Consider the following 16,781-nt stretch of genomic DNA (forward strand, 5'->3'; position numbering starts at 1 on the left):
TTGGTATTTTTTAAATTCTACATAATAATTACACAAATTACTGGTTTAAAACTGTAACCTATCTTAACCCGATTAAGATGTCTAACAGGCTGGCCAGTTCTGCTGCCAGAAAATGAATACATATTTTCACAGCCTTCAAGTCAGTCAGAATAATTTTCTTTTCTCAGTTTTACACTTTGGTTGTAATTGCTGGCTCTTTTATCAAAAAGTTCCAAGAAACCTGTGCACACTGTGACCAGCTGACACAGGTAATCAGTTTAACTTTACAAAAGTACTCAATAAAGGAAACTGATTGTTAGTATTCATGAAAGATGTCCATCTGATAAGTGAAAAAAGCAGAGGAAGCCCTTTCAAGTTTTCCCCTCTGGGCAAGGGAGAGAATGCTACCACATTCCTAATCATTCGCCCTGTACATTAGTTGGTCTAATCTAATAAAAGATATCAGATTTACCCAAACAGCCCCGTCACCCTATACATGCCACTTAAAGGGAAACCAAACAGGAAACAGCAGTCCAAATCTGAACAATCTACAATGCGATTAGCATCATACTGGAGTGATATTTGATGCGTTTATTCTTCAACTCAAAGTTGAGGGGCTCTCAACTACAAAAACACTCCATAATGCAGAGGCTCACAACCTACGAGCATTGATGTTACTGGTCTCCAAGAACAGAGGTCAAAGCCTGTTGCCAGCAGAGGGTGGAGCTTATAACCCAGATGCTGCTGAAGCCTGGAAGTCTCAGCCCTTTCCGAGGAGCTGGATGCTGGATTTTCAGCTCCTCTGCAGCAAGGGTAAACTCAGATGCTGCAGAGCAGCAGAGGGGAGCACTGTAAAATGGAGGCGACACGGCACAGCTCTGAGACCAATCTCCTGTGTCAGACTGGACCTCTATGGCCAGATCAAACCTGTTCATGGGCTAGGACTGCCCTATGGGCCATGGGTTGCCAACCCCTGTTCAGGAATATGGGAAGAAAGCAGGGTAGATCTACACCTTTATAAACTAACTAAATCAGAGACATATCACAGAATCATAGAAAAACAGGGATGGAAGGGACCTCAAGAGGTCATCTAGCCCAGCCCCCTGCTCAAGGCAGAACCATCCCAACTAGATCATCCCAGTCAAGCCTTTGTCTAGCTGGGCCTTAAAAACCTCCAAGGATGGAAAGTCCACAACCTCTCTGGGTAACCTCTTGCAGTATTTTACTGCCCTCCTAGTAAGAAAGTTTTTCCTAATATCTAACCTAAACTTCCCTTGCTGCAACTTGAGCCCATTGCTCCTTGTTCTGTCATCTGCCGCCATTGAGCACAGTCCAGCTCCATCCTCTTTTGAACCCCCTGCAGGTAGTTCAAGGCTATCAAAATCCCCTCTCAGTCTTCTGTTCTGCAGACTAAATAAACCCAGTTCCCTCAGTCTCTCCTCATAAATATAAGCCTTTCCACATAGTACAAGCTTTCAAAAGTAAAGGGCTTACTTAATCAGATGCTGTGAAGGGATTGCAGGAAGCAGAGCTGCTGAACAGAAAGCAGTGAAAAGCACACAAGGGGGAGGGAAAGGATGAGGGAAAAGGAGGGCACCACAGAGAGAGGGGGAAGGTGAGTATGCACAATAAAAATAAAGTTAACCCATTGGGGGGATGGGGGGTGGGCACTGGGTTTAAAAAAAGCTAATCCAGATAAACAGATAAGAATCTGTTGTCTCAGTTTAGACCATACTTAATGCAATTCAGTGTGTGGATGATTTCTTGGCCCATGATTTCCCATTCAAATACATTATTACAGTTTTGTTGTCTAAGAACAGGCACTCTGGGGTCTGCAGTGCAATGTCCAGAGGGGTTCAAGTGTCCTGTCACAGGCTTGTCTGCCTTTTTGTCCACAGCAGGGACTAGTGTGATGACCTGAGAATAGGAGTTTGGTAGTCTGTTGTGGAGAGATGCCATTTGAGAGCGGCTGGCTGCCTATAACCCAAGGTAGTTTTGTCTCCCATGACTACCTTGAAATGGTTATCATTTTTCAGGAGGGGCTTGGGGTCATTAATCTGTCTGAGGTGTTCAAGCTGGGGGCTGTAGGTGACAATCAAAGGGATTCTGCTGTCCTTGTCTGGCATTTGGTGTCATAGTAGGTTGGTGCAGAGAGTGTGAGTCTGCTGATTTGAGTGGCTATAGTTTTAGGATTGTATTATAATTTTAGAAATCCTCTGCTCCAGATCTTTAACGACTGCATCCTGGTCAGTGAGATCAGAGCAAATATAGTTGTAATGTAGAACTTGACTATAGACAACAGACCTAGTGACATGCTTAGGATAAGAGCTGCTAGCATGCAAGTAGCTGAAATGGTCTGTGGTAGCAAACTTTCACAGTGGTGTCCGAGAAACGGATTTGCTGGGAGGAATGTTCCAGGGTCAGCTTGATGGAGGGGTGGAAGTTGTTAAAGTCCTGGTAGAATTTCTCTAGAGATTCCTTCCCATGCATCCATGGAATGAAGATGTCATCAGTGTACCTTAGGTCTTTTTCTTTTCATGTGTCACCATGTTCAAATTTGGGTCCAGAAACGGGCACACACTATCGTTCAATCGCTAGCCTTAGCAAGGTCCTTGTTGGTACATGGTTCCCCTATATGTGGGCAGGCCAGTAGGTATTTTGCAATCTGGAAGTTTCTTCCCTATTTGCACGTGGTGTTTGTGTTACAGTATTCCCCAAGCTGCATGTTAACTTTAGTTTTACTGACTCCTGGTTTGGAGTTCAAGATTCGCCATGCTGGCCAGTCAAGCTCTGCACCTGCAGGGAGATGTTCAACAGTTTGATATTTATCCCAACTCCCTCCTGGGTCATTTCTAATCATGAGTGCCACATTTTTACTTGTGTGGCTGTTGGTATTTCATCTAGTGGCTGCATCGTAGAGAAGAAACTTTTCTGTGATTTTAGTCTACTTGGAGTCGCAACGTGGCCACGCAGTGAGTGACTCTTTGATCTGCCAGGTGCTTTCTACTGCTCTCCTGAAGTCTGGGACAATTCTGGCAGGTAGATGGAGACACCTGTTGGCTTAAGGCATCCAGTAATACACCTCACCTGCAACTTTTGAGAGGACAGCTGCAGAGGAAGCAAGCTGTCATAAATATATTGGCAGAGTAGGGGCATACATGTGCCTATCCCAGTGCCTTTCATCTGTAGGTATAGCGAGTTCCCAGATCTGAAACAGTTGCAAGTGAGGACAAAACAGGAGAGTGCGATGGGAACAGAATCAGGGTCCTCATCAAGGATAATGTTCTTTTTGGCTTGTAATCCATCCTCATGGGGGATGGAAGTTAAAGTGTTAAAGTTCAGGTGTTCCAGGCTTCCACAGCATGTTAAACATTTGCAGCTTTTACTTAAAGTAAAATAGTTACTAGGCCCTCCACATCAATATACTAGAGTTTATGGCTCTGCCATATATTTCATGCAAATTGTGCCTAACAATGTTGCAGCTGCTTACGCTCAGCCTTCTGGTATTGTTTCTGCACTGGAACCACCATGGATGGAGTTTTTGGCTACTATGACTCAATCTTATTTCTGCATGTTATGAGAGAGCTAGCTATTTGAAAGATACCACAGATTTCTTAAAGAAACTAGCTTCCATTGATAAGCTTTCAGGTAACATCAGATTTGCTACCATGGATGCAGGCTGCCCGCTGTGGGCTTGGGGCTCTCCGCTCTGCTGCCTTTGCCCCAGGAGAACAAGATGCTTTAAAGGTCTAGCAGAAGGTTAGGGTGATAGCTATACTGAAGCCAGGAAATGTTCACTTCCTTCTAGATAGCTAGCATTTAATATCACTTCTGTGCTGTGCTTTTAAACAGATGAGAGCAGTTAATTCTGCAAAGGATCATGCCTACAGTGGAACTAAGAGCCAAGAGCTTTGTTCCAAGTGCATCTGTTACCACTAATATAGACAATGGCTTCTAATAAGGGAAGACTGGCAGTATGATTCTTGACTTAAAAGCATATGATTCAATCTGGCACACTGTTCTGCTGGCCAAGGTGGCAAAGAGCTTACTTTGCCGAGTTGTTATAGCAATGAATTGACATTTCACAACAAGACAGTTCTGTATGATGCTAGGCCATAAGCTAAGTACACAGAGAATCCAGATAAATGTATTCCCCCAAAGGTCTAGTCTTTTCTCAGGTTTTTGACCATATTTATAAGTGATGCATCTGCTACAATCAAATGAACTCAAGAACAGACAAGATCTGCATTGCATCTTGAGCCAGATTTCAAAACCTAACTGTTTAAGACTTGGTTTTTCCACATGTTTCCCTATCCCAGTACTGTACACTTGGGGACTCAAAAACAGCTCTTTGCTCATTTCTACTGCGGTTGAATACGCTATACATCTACTGAAGCGAGTCCTCTTCTCTCAACTCCGTCATGGTAAGAGGACCCATGGAGGACAGAGGAAGCACTACAAGGACACCTTGAAAGCATACCTTACATGCACGGTGGCATCAACCTTACAAACTGCGAAGTGCTGGCTGGTAATGGGTCTCAATGGTGCTGCATCATACATCAAGCTACACAAAGGGAACAGTCTTGTTTAGGAAGCCAAGAAATGGCAGAGGGGGAAGGAAAGTGTACAACATCCTGGCCAACAGCTGTGCCTCTCCAAGGCACCACCTATCATATCTGTGGAAAAACTTGCAGAGCACAGTCTGAACTCTTCAGCCATCTTAAAACTCACCAATAACACCTCCCCCCCGGCATACATCATCCTCATATCAAGGGATAGCCAAAGATTACATCTACTGAAGGGCTGTGCATCTCTCATGCTGGTTTACCAAGAGCGCTACCTAGCTCTACTCTGATCCTGAGGCAACTGAATGCCACAAAGCATGGGTGAAGGGCAGAAGGCTCCTTTATTTAATGTTTCAACATTTTCTCTATTTTTCTCATACTGCTTGCACATTTATAGGTTTCATAGATTGTAAGGGACCTTGCAAGATTATCAGGTCCAGCCCCGCCCCACACAAGGAAGGAAAGACAACAGGGATCAGGTGACCCCAGCAAGGTGACCGTCCAGTCTCCTCTTGAAGATTTCCAGGGTAGGCGACTGTACCACCTGTGGAGGGAGTTTATTCCACTGTCTGGGCAATCTGACTGTGAAGAAGTTTTTCCTAATGTTAAGCCTGAAACAGTCTTCCAGGAGTTTGTGGCCATTACTCCTGTTTTTTCCCCAAGGGTGCGTGGATGAACAGTTGTTCACTGGGCCCTTGATGTACTCCCCTGATGCAGCGGTAAGCTGCTATCAAGTCCCCTCTCAGCCTTCTCTTTTTTAGGCTGAAGAGTCCCAAGTCCCTCAGTCTTTCCTCATGCGGCTTGCTGTGTAAGTCTCTGATCATATGAGTGGTTTTTCTCTGGACCCTCTCAAGCTTTTCCACATCCTTGATGAAGTGCGGCACCCAGAACTGGATGCAGTACTCCAGCTGTGGTCTCACCAATGCCAAGTAAAGAGGAAGAATCACTTCCTTGGTTTTGCTTGAGATGCATCGGTTGATGCGTGCCAGAGTACTGTTTGCTCTACCTGCAACATTGCACTAATGGCTCATATTCATGCGATGGTCGATTACTACCTCTAGGTCCCTTTTACTCGTCATACTAGTCAGTACACGCCAGCAAGCCGTGTTTGTCTAAGGACATAGGGCAGACAAGGTTCCTTGGGAAAATCCAATACCTTTTATTAGACCAACTCAAATAGTTGGAAAGAATTTTTCTAACTATTTGAGTTGGTCTAATAAAAGGTATCTGATTCACCCAAAGAACCTTGTTTGCCTAGAACCCTTCCATATCACTTCTGTTGCAGAACCCCTTCCTTACCACTAGCTCCACGGGCTGTATGAGCTGATACAGAGCCAGGTAGCCAGGCCCACTGGTGGCAGTGCACCATCTCCTGTCCATCTCCGCCATTACCACCAGTCTCTCGGCAGAGCTCCTGACGACCTATTGTGGGATCCCAGGGCTTTCCACAGACTAGGGTCAAAACCACTGCTCTGGACTGTGCAGCTTCCACGGGAACACTTCTTGTGACAAATCTGAAGATTCGGAAGGGAAGGACTTGTTCCCTTTGCTAAACCATCAGCAACTGCTTTGTCTATGCTTTCCAAAAAACTTAACAAATTATTTGGAAAGTTCTTCAAGGAGAACTGTAGATGCCCCCGGAGCACATCTTTAGAAGTTTTTAATGGACAGTAAAATCACAGTCCCACGAAGCATCAGTTTTGAAAAAGCACCTAAGAAAATCTATTTTTAGAGCAGATTTTCTGTAAGCTTTTTTATACATTCATAATGGTATGTTAGAGGATCACAGCACTGCATAATAAGGGACTGCAGTCAATACTATTAGGAAGGGACTGCTGCATTCAAGTTCAGCCTAACTGATTATCTTAGTCTCTTGTCTGTTGGTTTTGCCTCAATAATCCCCTTGGTCTTGTATGACTATGATTTTAATATGGTGTTGACAGCATCTCCATCATATATGTAATAATGAAGAGCTTTAAGTTCTTAGGTAAAAGTGGGTTTTGCTGAGAAATTCCTGCCTTGTTCTCATAAAACAAGTAGGGGAGAATTAACTTAGGAGACAAGCCACATAAAGGATTTTTTTTGGCATTTCACATCATTAAAAAATACTGCAAAAGTTAGGGCCCATTTATCCTTAAGTCTTGGGAAGCTTATATGAGTCTGAGGCATCTTGGGTCAGAGAAAAACTTCTAAAAAGTTTGGTCTCTTTGGAAGACAGAGGGGAGATGCTCCTGTCAGATGTTAAGACTGCACTGCTGCTCTGAAAGCGGTCAGCAATGTCCCTCTTAGCACAGGGATGTGGCCTGGGGTCTGCTGGAATGGGCATTAAAAAGGGAGAATGGAGGAGAATCTGCAGATGCATGTCCTGCACGTCTCCCTAATGGAAAGAGTTATTTTATGACTTCTTGGAGGCTCAAAGCCAAACTCTCAGAGAAGGTGATTTCAGTTACTTTCTGCTGCTTGGGTTTATGCTAAGTAATGTGACAGAAGTTGGTACCTTTCATGGAAGCCGAGACCTTGAAGGTAAAACAGCTTGCTGAAATGGGGATACTTTGTGCCCTTCTCAGCACAGACCTTGCCTATACGCTGGCTGGGAGCAGAAACGTCTTCCTCTAGATCAGCAAGTCAGTAATGTTTTCCTGGGGGTGGGGTGTGGGGCAGAATGACCCAGGTTGGGTCTGGGGTGGGCCTTTGCTAGACTCAGCTGCTGCTTCCCCCACACCCTGGCCATGACTCAGTGAAGCTTCCTGGCTTTGCAAACTGGAGCTAATGGCTTCACAGGCTGGAGGCTGCTGACTTGCTCTAGACTGAGGAAGGCAAGGTCCCACTGTAGCAAAGGCTCTGGGAATCCAATGGAATGTCCCTATTTTCTCAGAAAGCTATGGAAATATGTTGGGGGATGGCAAGGGCTTTGGAAAAAACTCTCACCTCCAAAACCAGACCTCTAACTCTGGCTTTTGGTCACCAAGGGGAGCTTCTTAGTGAGCTGCTCAACTGTCTTGGTCTGGACTTTGGCACAACAGTGGATGGAAGCCTGGTTTTACTAGGGCCTGCTGCCAGATGCTTAAGGGAGGACGATTTAAGAAGAGCTGCTCTTCAAACCAACTTTTTTCCCCTTCTCCCCTCCAAGTTTGCAGTTTTGAAAACAAGTTTGAAGCCACCAGAAGATAGAAGACATTTAAGTAATTTTAAATCAGTTTAAAATCCTGTGAAAACTGCTATAAACAAGACTTAGAATCTATGACTCCTGATAGACGTTACATGTAACTAGTTAATCATGTCTTCAGTAGTGATCTGGCCACACCCTGCATCAATTAATGGCAGGATAAAAGAAGGAATATACACATATTTGTTGTAATAACTTTGTGGCTGGTTACTATCATGCCTTTAATTGAAAGTGTCCAGGGCCCAGCCTCCGGAGCACATGGGAGCCTATCAAGACTTGTGTGCTCTAGAGGCTGGGAGGCCCTTCATGGGTCTCTGAAGTAGGAGCACACTATACGCTCCTACAGCTGCGATCCCTGAGCAGCTGATGGGGACTCCGAGCCAAGGGTACACATGCAATGGGTGCGCTCCTCCAGCTGGAAGCCCAATCATCTGACCAAGCTCCCAGCTTTAGCAGTGTACCATGCATGTGTGGCATGGCAGGAAGCATGAGTGTTGGGATCCTGCATCAGATCCCATCACACCTTAACTTTAAATGTCTGCCGGGGACCTGCTATGAACACTACCTAGAAACGGAGAAGCCTGAAGCGTTCTACCCCAGGATCCAGTCTGCCCCCAGTTGACACAGACATGGGCAATAACTCATTTAAGAATAAGTAGAGTAGATTGTAAATGCGATAAATTTGCCCACTGGATAGATACAACACAGACAGCAGGAAAGCAAGATTCCTTACACTGTTCCAATCTGTGTTTGCATTCTCGTAAATCATAGCACAGCAAAAGCTGTGTTATCTGGCAGGGGGGAATGTGGAGTGCCAGTTAATCAAAATTACTGGTTATCTGAGAGGCATTTGTTCAGGCCACTGCCCCTCCTGCTGCATCCGGTGCGTCAGTGTGCCAGGGGACAGGGAGGGGGGCCCAAACAGAAATGATGAGTAGCAAGGAGGGAATTTTAATTAAAGGTTTACTGTTCCCATATCAATGTGTGCCAGGAAACAGGGAGGGAGGCCCCACAGAGGCTGCTTTGCCCCAGGCCAGGGCACTCGGCAAAATCGGAAGTGCCATGGCAGGACTTCCGGTTTTGCTCGGCATGCTGGTTAATAGAGCATGCCGGTTAGTAACTTGACAGATAACACAACTTTTACTGTACCTCTAAAGAAACTGTCATAGGCATCATTTCATGTCAATCAGAGAAGTTTTTGATATGCCTAGTCTTGTTTATATAGCACCAGTCATCATAGTGATTTTGCATGTACTCCTACACATATTGAGCATATCCCAAAGTTTAGCCTTAAGATCACCATGAACCAAAAAAAGAGACTGAAATGTTAGTAAAGTGGAGATGCAAATTCATGGCTTAGATTATGTTGTTCACTCGTAGCCCATAGTAAAAGGCAGCCCAGGACTGCCTCTGCGAGATCCCTACAGAGACCATGCATCTGCCACTGCACCACTTTATGGTGGTGGCTGGGCAAATTCCTGGCTGGATTATAGGTAGGGGTAGAAGCATATTCCTATCTAATGCTCCCATTTACTCAGAACCAAGGTGTAACTCTCTACAACCCTTATTAAGAAGCTTAGCAAAGAGCAGAAACACGTGAGGAGCACCCACCTTGAAGGCCATGCTAAATCTGACTTTATGCAAGTGTCAGAAAGCTTCAGAAACCAGACTGTATGCTATGCTAACACAAAACATAATTATGGACACCACCAGAGGGGGAAGATGCATGAAAACAGAAACAACAAAATGTACACTGTAATGGTAACAACTCCCTGTGACACCAACTCTGCTAGAGAAGAGCAAAACTGACTGCTAGATAAGGAATAGAGCAAAACTGACTACTAGATAAGGAATACTTTGTTGATATTCAAATCATTCATATTACATAGGTTACACTAACTTATCTCAGTTTTCCTTTACAATACTTTAGAAATAGTTCTCCTTGGCAGAGCTAGCGAGTCTACAATCGAGATTCAGGTAGAGAAAGAGTCATTTGGGGTAGCTGTAATCAAATTTTAGAGCTGTTAAAAGATCCATTATTGTATCTCTACAATGCTTACAGTGGGAAGCTGGAAGAGAGGAAAGATTTGTTGCCAGTCCCTTTAGATTTTACAGGATATACTCTGTTTCTGAGACCTCACTGTTATTTCTACCTCCACATTTTGATCTCAGTCTTGCTTCCAACTTGGCACAGAAGTCAACGTGCACCCACCTAGGTGGGGAAGCCAAAGAAAAAAGTACCTTAATTTTAGATGTTGAGATTGGGTAAAAAGAAGAAATACTCTTAGGACTAGGCATTATGGGACAGTCTAAGTACACGACCAAAATCACCCCTGCAGCAGAGGAACCTTGGCTCATTCAGACTGGATTGTAGCCTGGAGATGAATCTAGACTGCAGAGTGGAGACTTTTTGGCTGTACTTCTCCCCTCCATCATGTTGCATTAGATGGAAACTGCATAGTGCAGCAGTTCTGAGCCAGGGGCACATGTACCCCCAGGAGGTACGTGAAGCCTCATCAGGGGGTACATGAGATATATTTCATACATTGTCTAACACAGGTCGAAGGGCCTAAAAAAAGTCTTGACAATTTGAAACTGCTGTAAAATGCACATGGGATTACACTTAGTTTGACATAAAAATTAATTTCCCATTGAAAGGGGGTACGTGAAGTCTCACTCTGAGACCAAGGGGTACGTCGACTGCAAAAGGTTCAGAACTGCTGGCATAGTGAATGAGGAAGGTGATTACAGGAAGAGAAAGGATAGCCTCATAATAAAGGCTGTTGAAAGTTGCCCTAGAGAACTAGACTATCCCTATGCCTACAGGCTTTCAATGTGATGTTTGGCACTTAAATCAAAGGGTTCACAACTGGACACAGTGTTCTTGTTTTTTACACCAATTTTAAACACCTGCGGCCTAACCTGCAGAAGTGGCAAGTGCTCACACCTACAGCTGAGATCAACTGAAGCTGTGCTTTGAATCCAAGAGCTATAAAAATGCTACGTAAACTTGGGAAGAGAAAACAGAAATTATCAGGCCCTTCACTTCAACTTTAGCACCCAACATTAAACTGACATTTAACAATTTTGGCATTACTTCTCTTCGTTTCAGCTCCTCAATTTAAGATATCGCCAAATCCAACTGGAGTGTTGGGAAGACAGCTTCATTAATGCTTTTGAAGTATTCCAGCACTACTGTGAGAGAACCATAGAAACACCCACAAGGTAATTAGGAAATTGACAGTCAGTTCAGGATTTGGACGAAGATACTTTGGGACCACACACTGATTATTTATACTGAATCGGTCTTTAAAATGAAGGGCAGTTTTGTAGAACACCGGTATGTGAACACACTGTTATGATGCATCTGTACAAGAGGAAAAAGAATGAAGGCCCCATGGTGTGACCTTAACTCTGACATTTTCTTAACTTGTGAATGAGGATACTGTGAAGTTAAGCACTCTTAATTGCTTATACAATATACTGTACATATCTTGCCCTTGAGACGGTGGGAATTCTTTACTCCACAGGAACGAAAAAGATATCAAAGGCCCCAAAGTTTCTCCAAGTCTCTGCTGCTGTCATCTTGGAAATCCTGGCAAATGTCAGATGCAGGAGAGTAGAAAATTCATTTATATATACAAGCCATATAGTCAGAGTTTGGGAGGTACTAGTTATTATATGACTTGTTAGTCACAAAGGCTTACTGAACCACATGCAGTCATATGGAGCTGGGAGATTTCACAACTCAAAGTGCCTGGTGGGTCCCTAACTTTGAAAACCACTCACGCTCCATGGTATCGCGAACAGAGGTGTGCGTAAGTAGCTGACAGAACCACATATTCCCCATCACAGAACACCCAGGTAAACTCTCCCCTTCCTGTTCTTACTGCCAGACGTTGCACTTCTGCTAAAAATCTTCCTGGAAAACATTATGGCCTTAAGCGCCTCTTGTGTTGGGAGAGCTTTAGGAACAAAACTTCAGTACAGTAGACCCCCAATTTACGAGATTCCAACTTACGTGTCTTGCGTTTATGCAATTTTTTTATTAGGGTCTGCAAAATGCCCCTCGAGAAGCATGTCATTCACGTATATATGTGAACGCTTGTGAGATTCGCATATATACGCAAACACCTCACAAGATTTGCAGGCAGAATCAAGCAGAGCTGTACCACCATTGTGGTAGCGGCATCTCAAGATGCGTAGGTGAGCCACTAGACATGCCTCCTAAAGGCGATTCTGCCGAGAAAAGGGGAAAAAAAGCTGACTAAGGTATGCCTGGGGTATGCAACCCTTCACTATTCTATTATTTTCTTTGGGGAAAGTTGTCCCAAGTTACGCAAAATCAACTCGCATGAAATTCCCCCAGAACACAATACTTGTATAAATCAGGGGTCTACTGAAGTATCATCTCATAGTTTGCTGCTGAGAATCTCAGTTGTTTTTGTTTACACATCTTTACACTAAATCCATCCTAGATATTTAGGTACATTTATACTTGCTGACTGTTGGCCTTTTTGTATTTAGGTGTTTTTTTCCCCCAATGTTTAAAAGGAGTAGTCTAACGTGAGACTTACCATTTAATGCATTACATAAAAATATCTATAGTTGTCCAGTGCTATTAGCAACACTATTCATACCACCAAATCAGAAATCTAACTCAAACCCATCTTGACTGGTTGTTGTCATTTCCAACCAGTAGGTGGAGACAGGATATCAAAGCTACAGAAACTACTCAGAAACATTCTTCCAGGGGCACCGCCACTCAAACTGCAAAACACTGAACATATTATAGTTACTGTGATGTAACTCAGATTTCTCTCTTCCTTACCTAGTATCCAACATTATAATTCCACTGATTGTTCCCGAATTACACTGGCACAAGCAAAGTAACTATCAGACTCCATGTCTCCTACTTAAGTTTACTGAACTAGTAAGTCTTATGCACAAGGTATTAATATATTCGGAAGCATCACATGTTCCTGTGATTTGTGGCAGAAGCACCACTTTCTCTTAGTAATCCAGAGAAATAATAATTGGAAGTCAGAGGAATATTAATTTTCTTTGGGAACAAATCCAGCAAAAAATATCAAGCACTTGAAAATCCCACTGACTTCAAACAGGAGTCTTGAGGCATTATATGCCTCACAAGACTGGAACTTAGATTAGCAATAATAAAAGTTTTCAGCAACATTCTTCAGTTTTAATCCAACCAAATACACCAAATATGGTTTGAAAACTGCTTTATCATTCTCTCAAACTGCATTTTTACACTGTCAGCCTCATTAGGCAAGTTACTTTTCCCTAGCAAAATTAGCATCACTGTCAATCTCTTACTGTGGCCCAACAACAAGCTGCAGACAGAACAGATAAACTTACGTTCACAAAGTTGTGCATGTAGAAGATGCACAGTATCTGATGGCTTAAAGACCCCATGAAAAAAGTTACCATTAGCAGACTCGATGCAAAATCTAAAATATGTATTCCTATTTCCAAAATTCCCTAGCTGAATTACAAAACAGATGCTGAAAAAACAGACCAACCTCTGGGAAACCCCCCTCCCCGCCCAAAAAAAACCCCGTTCTAAATTTCACTCGAGTGAACTTGGGAAAACAAGCTATTTGTGCAGCATTTTTCTGAAGGTTAATCAAACTCAGTCTGATGACATTATAAGGGAAGAAATTCCCAAACCAAGAAGCAAACACCCTACCCACTATTTTGACTTCTATGTTAAACATGGCAATTATGATTTCTTAAACAAACGCTTTACTCAGCATGCTAAAATGCACATGAGAATGAGGATTATACTTTCCTTCTCATCAAGAATACTGTGACATTTTCATAAATAAATGCAGTTAGGGCCTATACCCCTAAAAGCACAGTTAAAGCAGATTATCTAAAGTTCACTGGAACAAAAGAGAACTTGTTTTAACAAACAGATCCAAGCATCAATCTTAGACTCTGAATGGTAATTCTATCTTTTACTAGACGACAGAAACAAAAGATGCAAACTAAAAGTTTTCTAAGAGCAACTACACCAGGGGTGGCCAAAGTCTGGCCCGCAGGCTGGATTGGACCCATGGCAGACTCCATTTCCCAGCAGCCCCTGCCCACGTCACTACAGCTGGTTTCCATGGAGACCCCAGGAGTGGCAGGGCCATGACAGCATGGGGCCAGGGCTTCCATGGAGACTGACCCCAGCAGTGCTGGCAGGGTGTGCAGCTGCTCTGGGGCTGGGATCTCGCGGCGGTGGCAGGGTGGTCTGGAGCTGCGGCAGAGCTGTGATCTGCTTCCTGCATGCCCCGCTGGCCCTGAAGCAACTCCCTGCTCAGCCACACATGCCCTGCCAGCACTGCTGGGGCCGGTCTCCATGGAAACCCTGGCCCTGTGTTGTCACGGCACTGCGGCTACTAGGGTCTCCATGGAAACTGGTCGCAGAGATGTGGACAGGGGCTGCTGGGAAATGGAGTCTGGCCACCGGCCGGATATACCATTTTGCCCGCCCCTGAAGTAAACTCATAAAGAAATCAATAAACCAATCTGCGAATTCATTCTGATGTAGACAAGACATTATAATCTGGAATAGAGATTTACCTTTATTTTAAAGTCAGTTACCACTACTTCACTTGTTTCAGCTCAATTCAGTCTGATTCAGCTGAAGTTAAAGTCCTTGAATTTTTATTCTCCAATAAAGCTAATAATAATAAAATCAGAACTACACAATATGCATTCAACACCAGAACAATTTATTCTTAATGGTACTATAATGGCCAGATCTGCTAGTATTTTCTTTTTTTCAGTAACTACAAAATTCAAACAAAACTAAAACTCTCAATGAAAAAACTTCCAGAAAGTTACTTCTGATAAAGCATAATAAATAAATCTAAACTGAATTAGGATTCAGGAATTTGCTGGATTATGAAAATCCTGATCTGTCTAGTCACTCTAAGGCAAGAATCACAACACTGAATTTCTGTACAACAGCCACTCTCCTATATAATCACAGAAGATTAATAAATATTTTGATAACTGGCATTTCTTTGCTTGTCCCTATGAGAAAGGCCATAAAAAGGACCTAACCCATTTTGAGGCAATAGCTAAAAGCCTTCAAGTGACATAAATATAAAGCTGCATCCTACGCAAATGGAAAAAACGTTACATTCAGAAAACTTTATTGTTAACACTTCAAAAATATACTGCTGCTATTTGCTCCCAACTGACAGCATTATGGAAACAGTTCTATTAAGGAAAGATATTCCTTGAATACTACATGAAGTTTGTGCACAAAAAAGACAACTGGTCAGAATGAAAACAAACTGAAAGTGGAGTACTCACTTGTAACGTAGTGTCGAAAACAACAAGTTTGGAGCTTGTTGGAACAATGTCGTAACACTTGTGTGACCTCATGAATCGCACATAAATGTCACTTTCAGATTCTTCAAGTGCTGTAAGAGAAAAGGGACAAAACATTTTTAACAGTTATTTTTCCAAGAGATACGAGAAATACACACGTTAACTTGTTTAGGCAACATTTAGTGGATGAACAGCAAAATCTGTATCCTGAGCAAATTTGTTCAGACTGCGGGACGTGGTCTAAGACTTTGATCTCAATTTTTCCTGTTTTCAATCATCTTGCCGTTCACACTACTTATTCCAAACATAAAATATATACTCTGATCTTCTTTCGTGGAAATGGATTTTGCCAGAAATAATAGTTAGAATACCAATTTTTGCCAACAACATTCACAGTTTGTAGGCTCTACATAAACAAAGCACATGAGTCTGTTTATACCTAGATGTAAATCACAGCTTGAGACCTAACTGATGGGCTGATTTATTCTGGGAAAATTCTACCAACACTGGGCGCTAACAGATGTGGGGAAAAATAAACCTAAAACACGCTTTACTGGAAGAAGCACCGCAATACTTTGACCCAGCTCTGCAGCATTTGTATAGATCAGGAGCTTTAGTGGGACTTTTTAGTGCTTTTATCTAAAGTCAACTGTATCAGCTATTACAGGGGTTTTCAATTTGGGATGGCCTCAGGGGGTACTCAGCACTCCTGTCGATCAGCTGTGGGGGACCCCCCTGGTCGACTGGCTGCTGGGGGTCCCCCCCCCATCTGGTTGCCAGGGGACTCATGCCTTCTTAACCGGCTGCCAGGGGTACACTGACCCCAAAAGGTTGAAAACCCCTAAGCTATTAGATAAAAGCACCCAAAAAGCCCCACTAAAGTACCTGATCTATACAGAAGTTGAGCAAGCTGGGTCCAGCTAATGCAATACCGCTTTTGGGCATGCGCTGAGCCCAGTGCAGGGATGTATGGAGTTTAATGAAAAGTGCCTCTTTTTTTTTTTTTAACGTTTGTAAGCAGCCACTAAGTCTATCCAAACTATTTTTCAATTAGGATGGTAATTTTGTGTTATCTCATGTTTCCTGGGTACACATTTCTCTGAAAAACTAGCAGACATGTTTGATAAATATGAATGAGTTAAGTAATACAAGTTACATAGGTGGATCCAGGATTTACTAAAGGTGGATGTGGCACACTGCCCTTTAGACCATGGGAAGGGTTGGGGAAGGGGGGTGTTGGGCGCAAAGCAGGGCAAGAGCCTCTAGGTCAGCCACGGACCCTGGGGTGCCAGGCAAGGAGCAGGTGCACAAAGAAGATGACCTGACTGCTGCCTGCTACCACTGTACCCAGCTGACCTGGGCATGGGGGAGAGCCCAGAGCTGTCCCTACTCTACTCCAGATGGAGACTGCAAAAAGCAGCTGCATGGGGTGATGGACTTGGCTGGGGACTATGGCAGCAGTGAGTGGGCTCCTCCTTCCAGCACCTACTCTTTGCCCATGCTATCCTCAGAGGTGTTGCTCTGCTGGCTGGGAGCAGGCTCTGGAAGGAAGAACCTGTGTGCCCACCACTACCATTCCTGCCTGAGCCTGGCACCCCACAGAGCTGGTCCCTGAAGCCTGTGGGTCCAGCATGGCAGGACCAGCTCTGGAGCTATCCACTATGCTTGCACCAGCTGGGAACAGCAGTGGTTGGGAGGTGTAACAGCACCATTGCATA

The 16,781-nt window shown here is 43.7% G+C and overlaps 1 protein-coding gene across 7 annotated transcripts in view; it reads right to left on the minus strand.

The window, feature by feature from the left end:
- The window catches only part of PRKAG2 (protein kinase AMP-activated non-catalytic subunit gamma 2), a 191,340-nt gene that overhangs the window by 35,364 nt on the left and 139,195 nt on the right, over positions 1 to 16,781 (minus strand). For 6 of the 7 annotated variants that reach the window (XR_003093327.1, XR_003093326.1, XR_003093325.1 and 3 more), the window contains exon 3: positions 15,046 to 15,155. Coding sequence is in view for 1 of the 7 variants with exons in the window: in XM_014518582.2 (XP_014374068.1) it covers positions 15,046 to 15,117 (72 nt within the window). In the remaining 6 variants the exon portion in view is untranslated. Of the gene's footprint in view, positions 1 to 15,045; positions 15,156 to 16,781 lie in introns of those variants that run through there. The other variant, XM_014518583.2, reaches the window with a different exon arrangement.

Source organism: Alligator sinensis, unplaced genomic scaffold (assembly GCF_000455745.1).
Source record: "Alligator sinensis unplaced genomic scaffold, ASM45574v1 scaffold599_1, whole genome shotgun sequence".
Lineage (NCBI taxonomy): Eukaryota > Metazoa > Chordata > Crocodylia > Alligatoridae > Alligator > Alligator sinensis.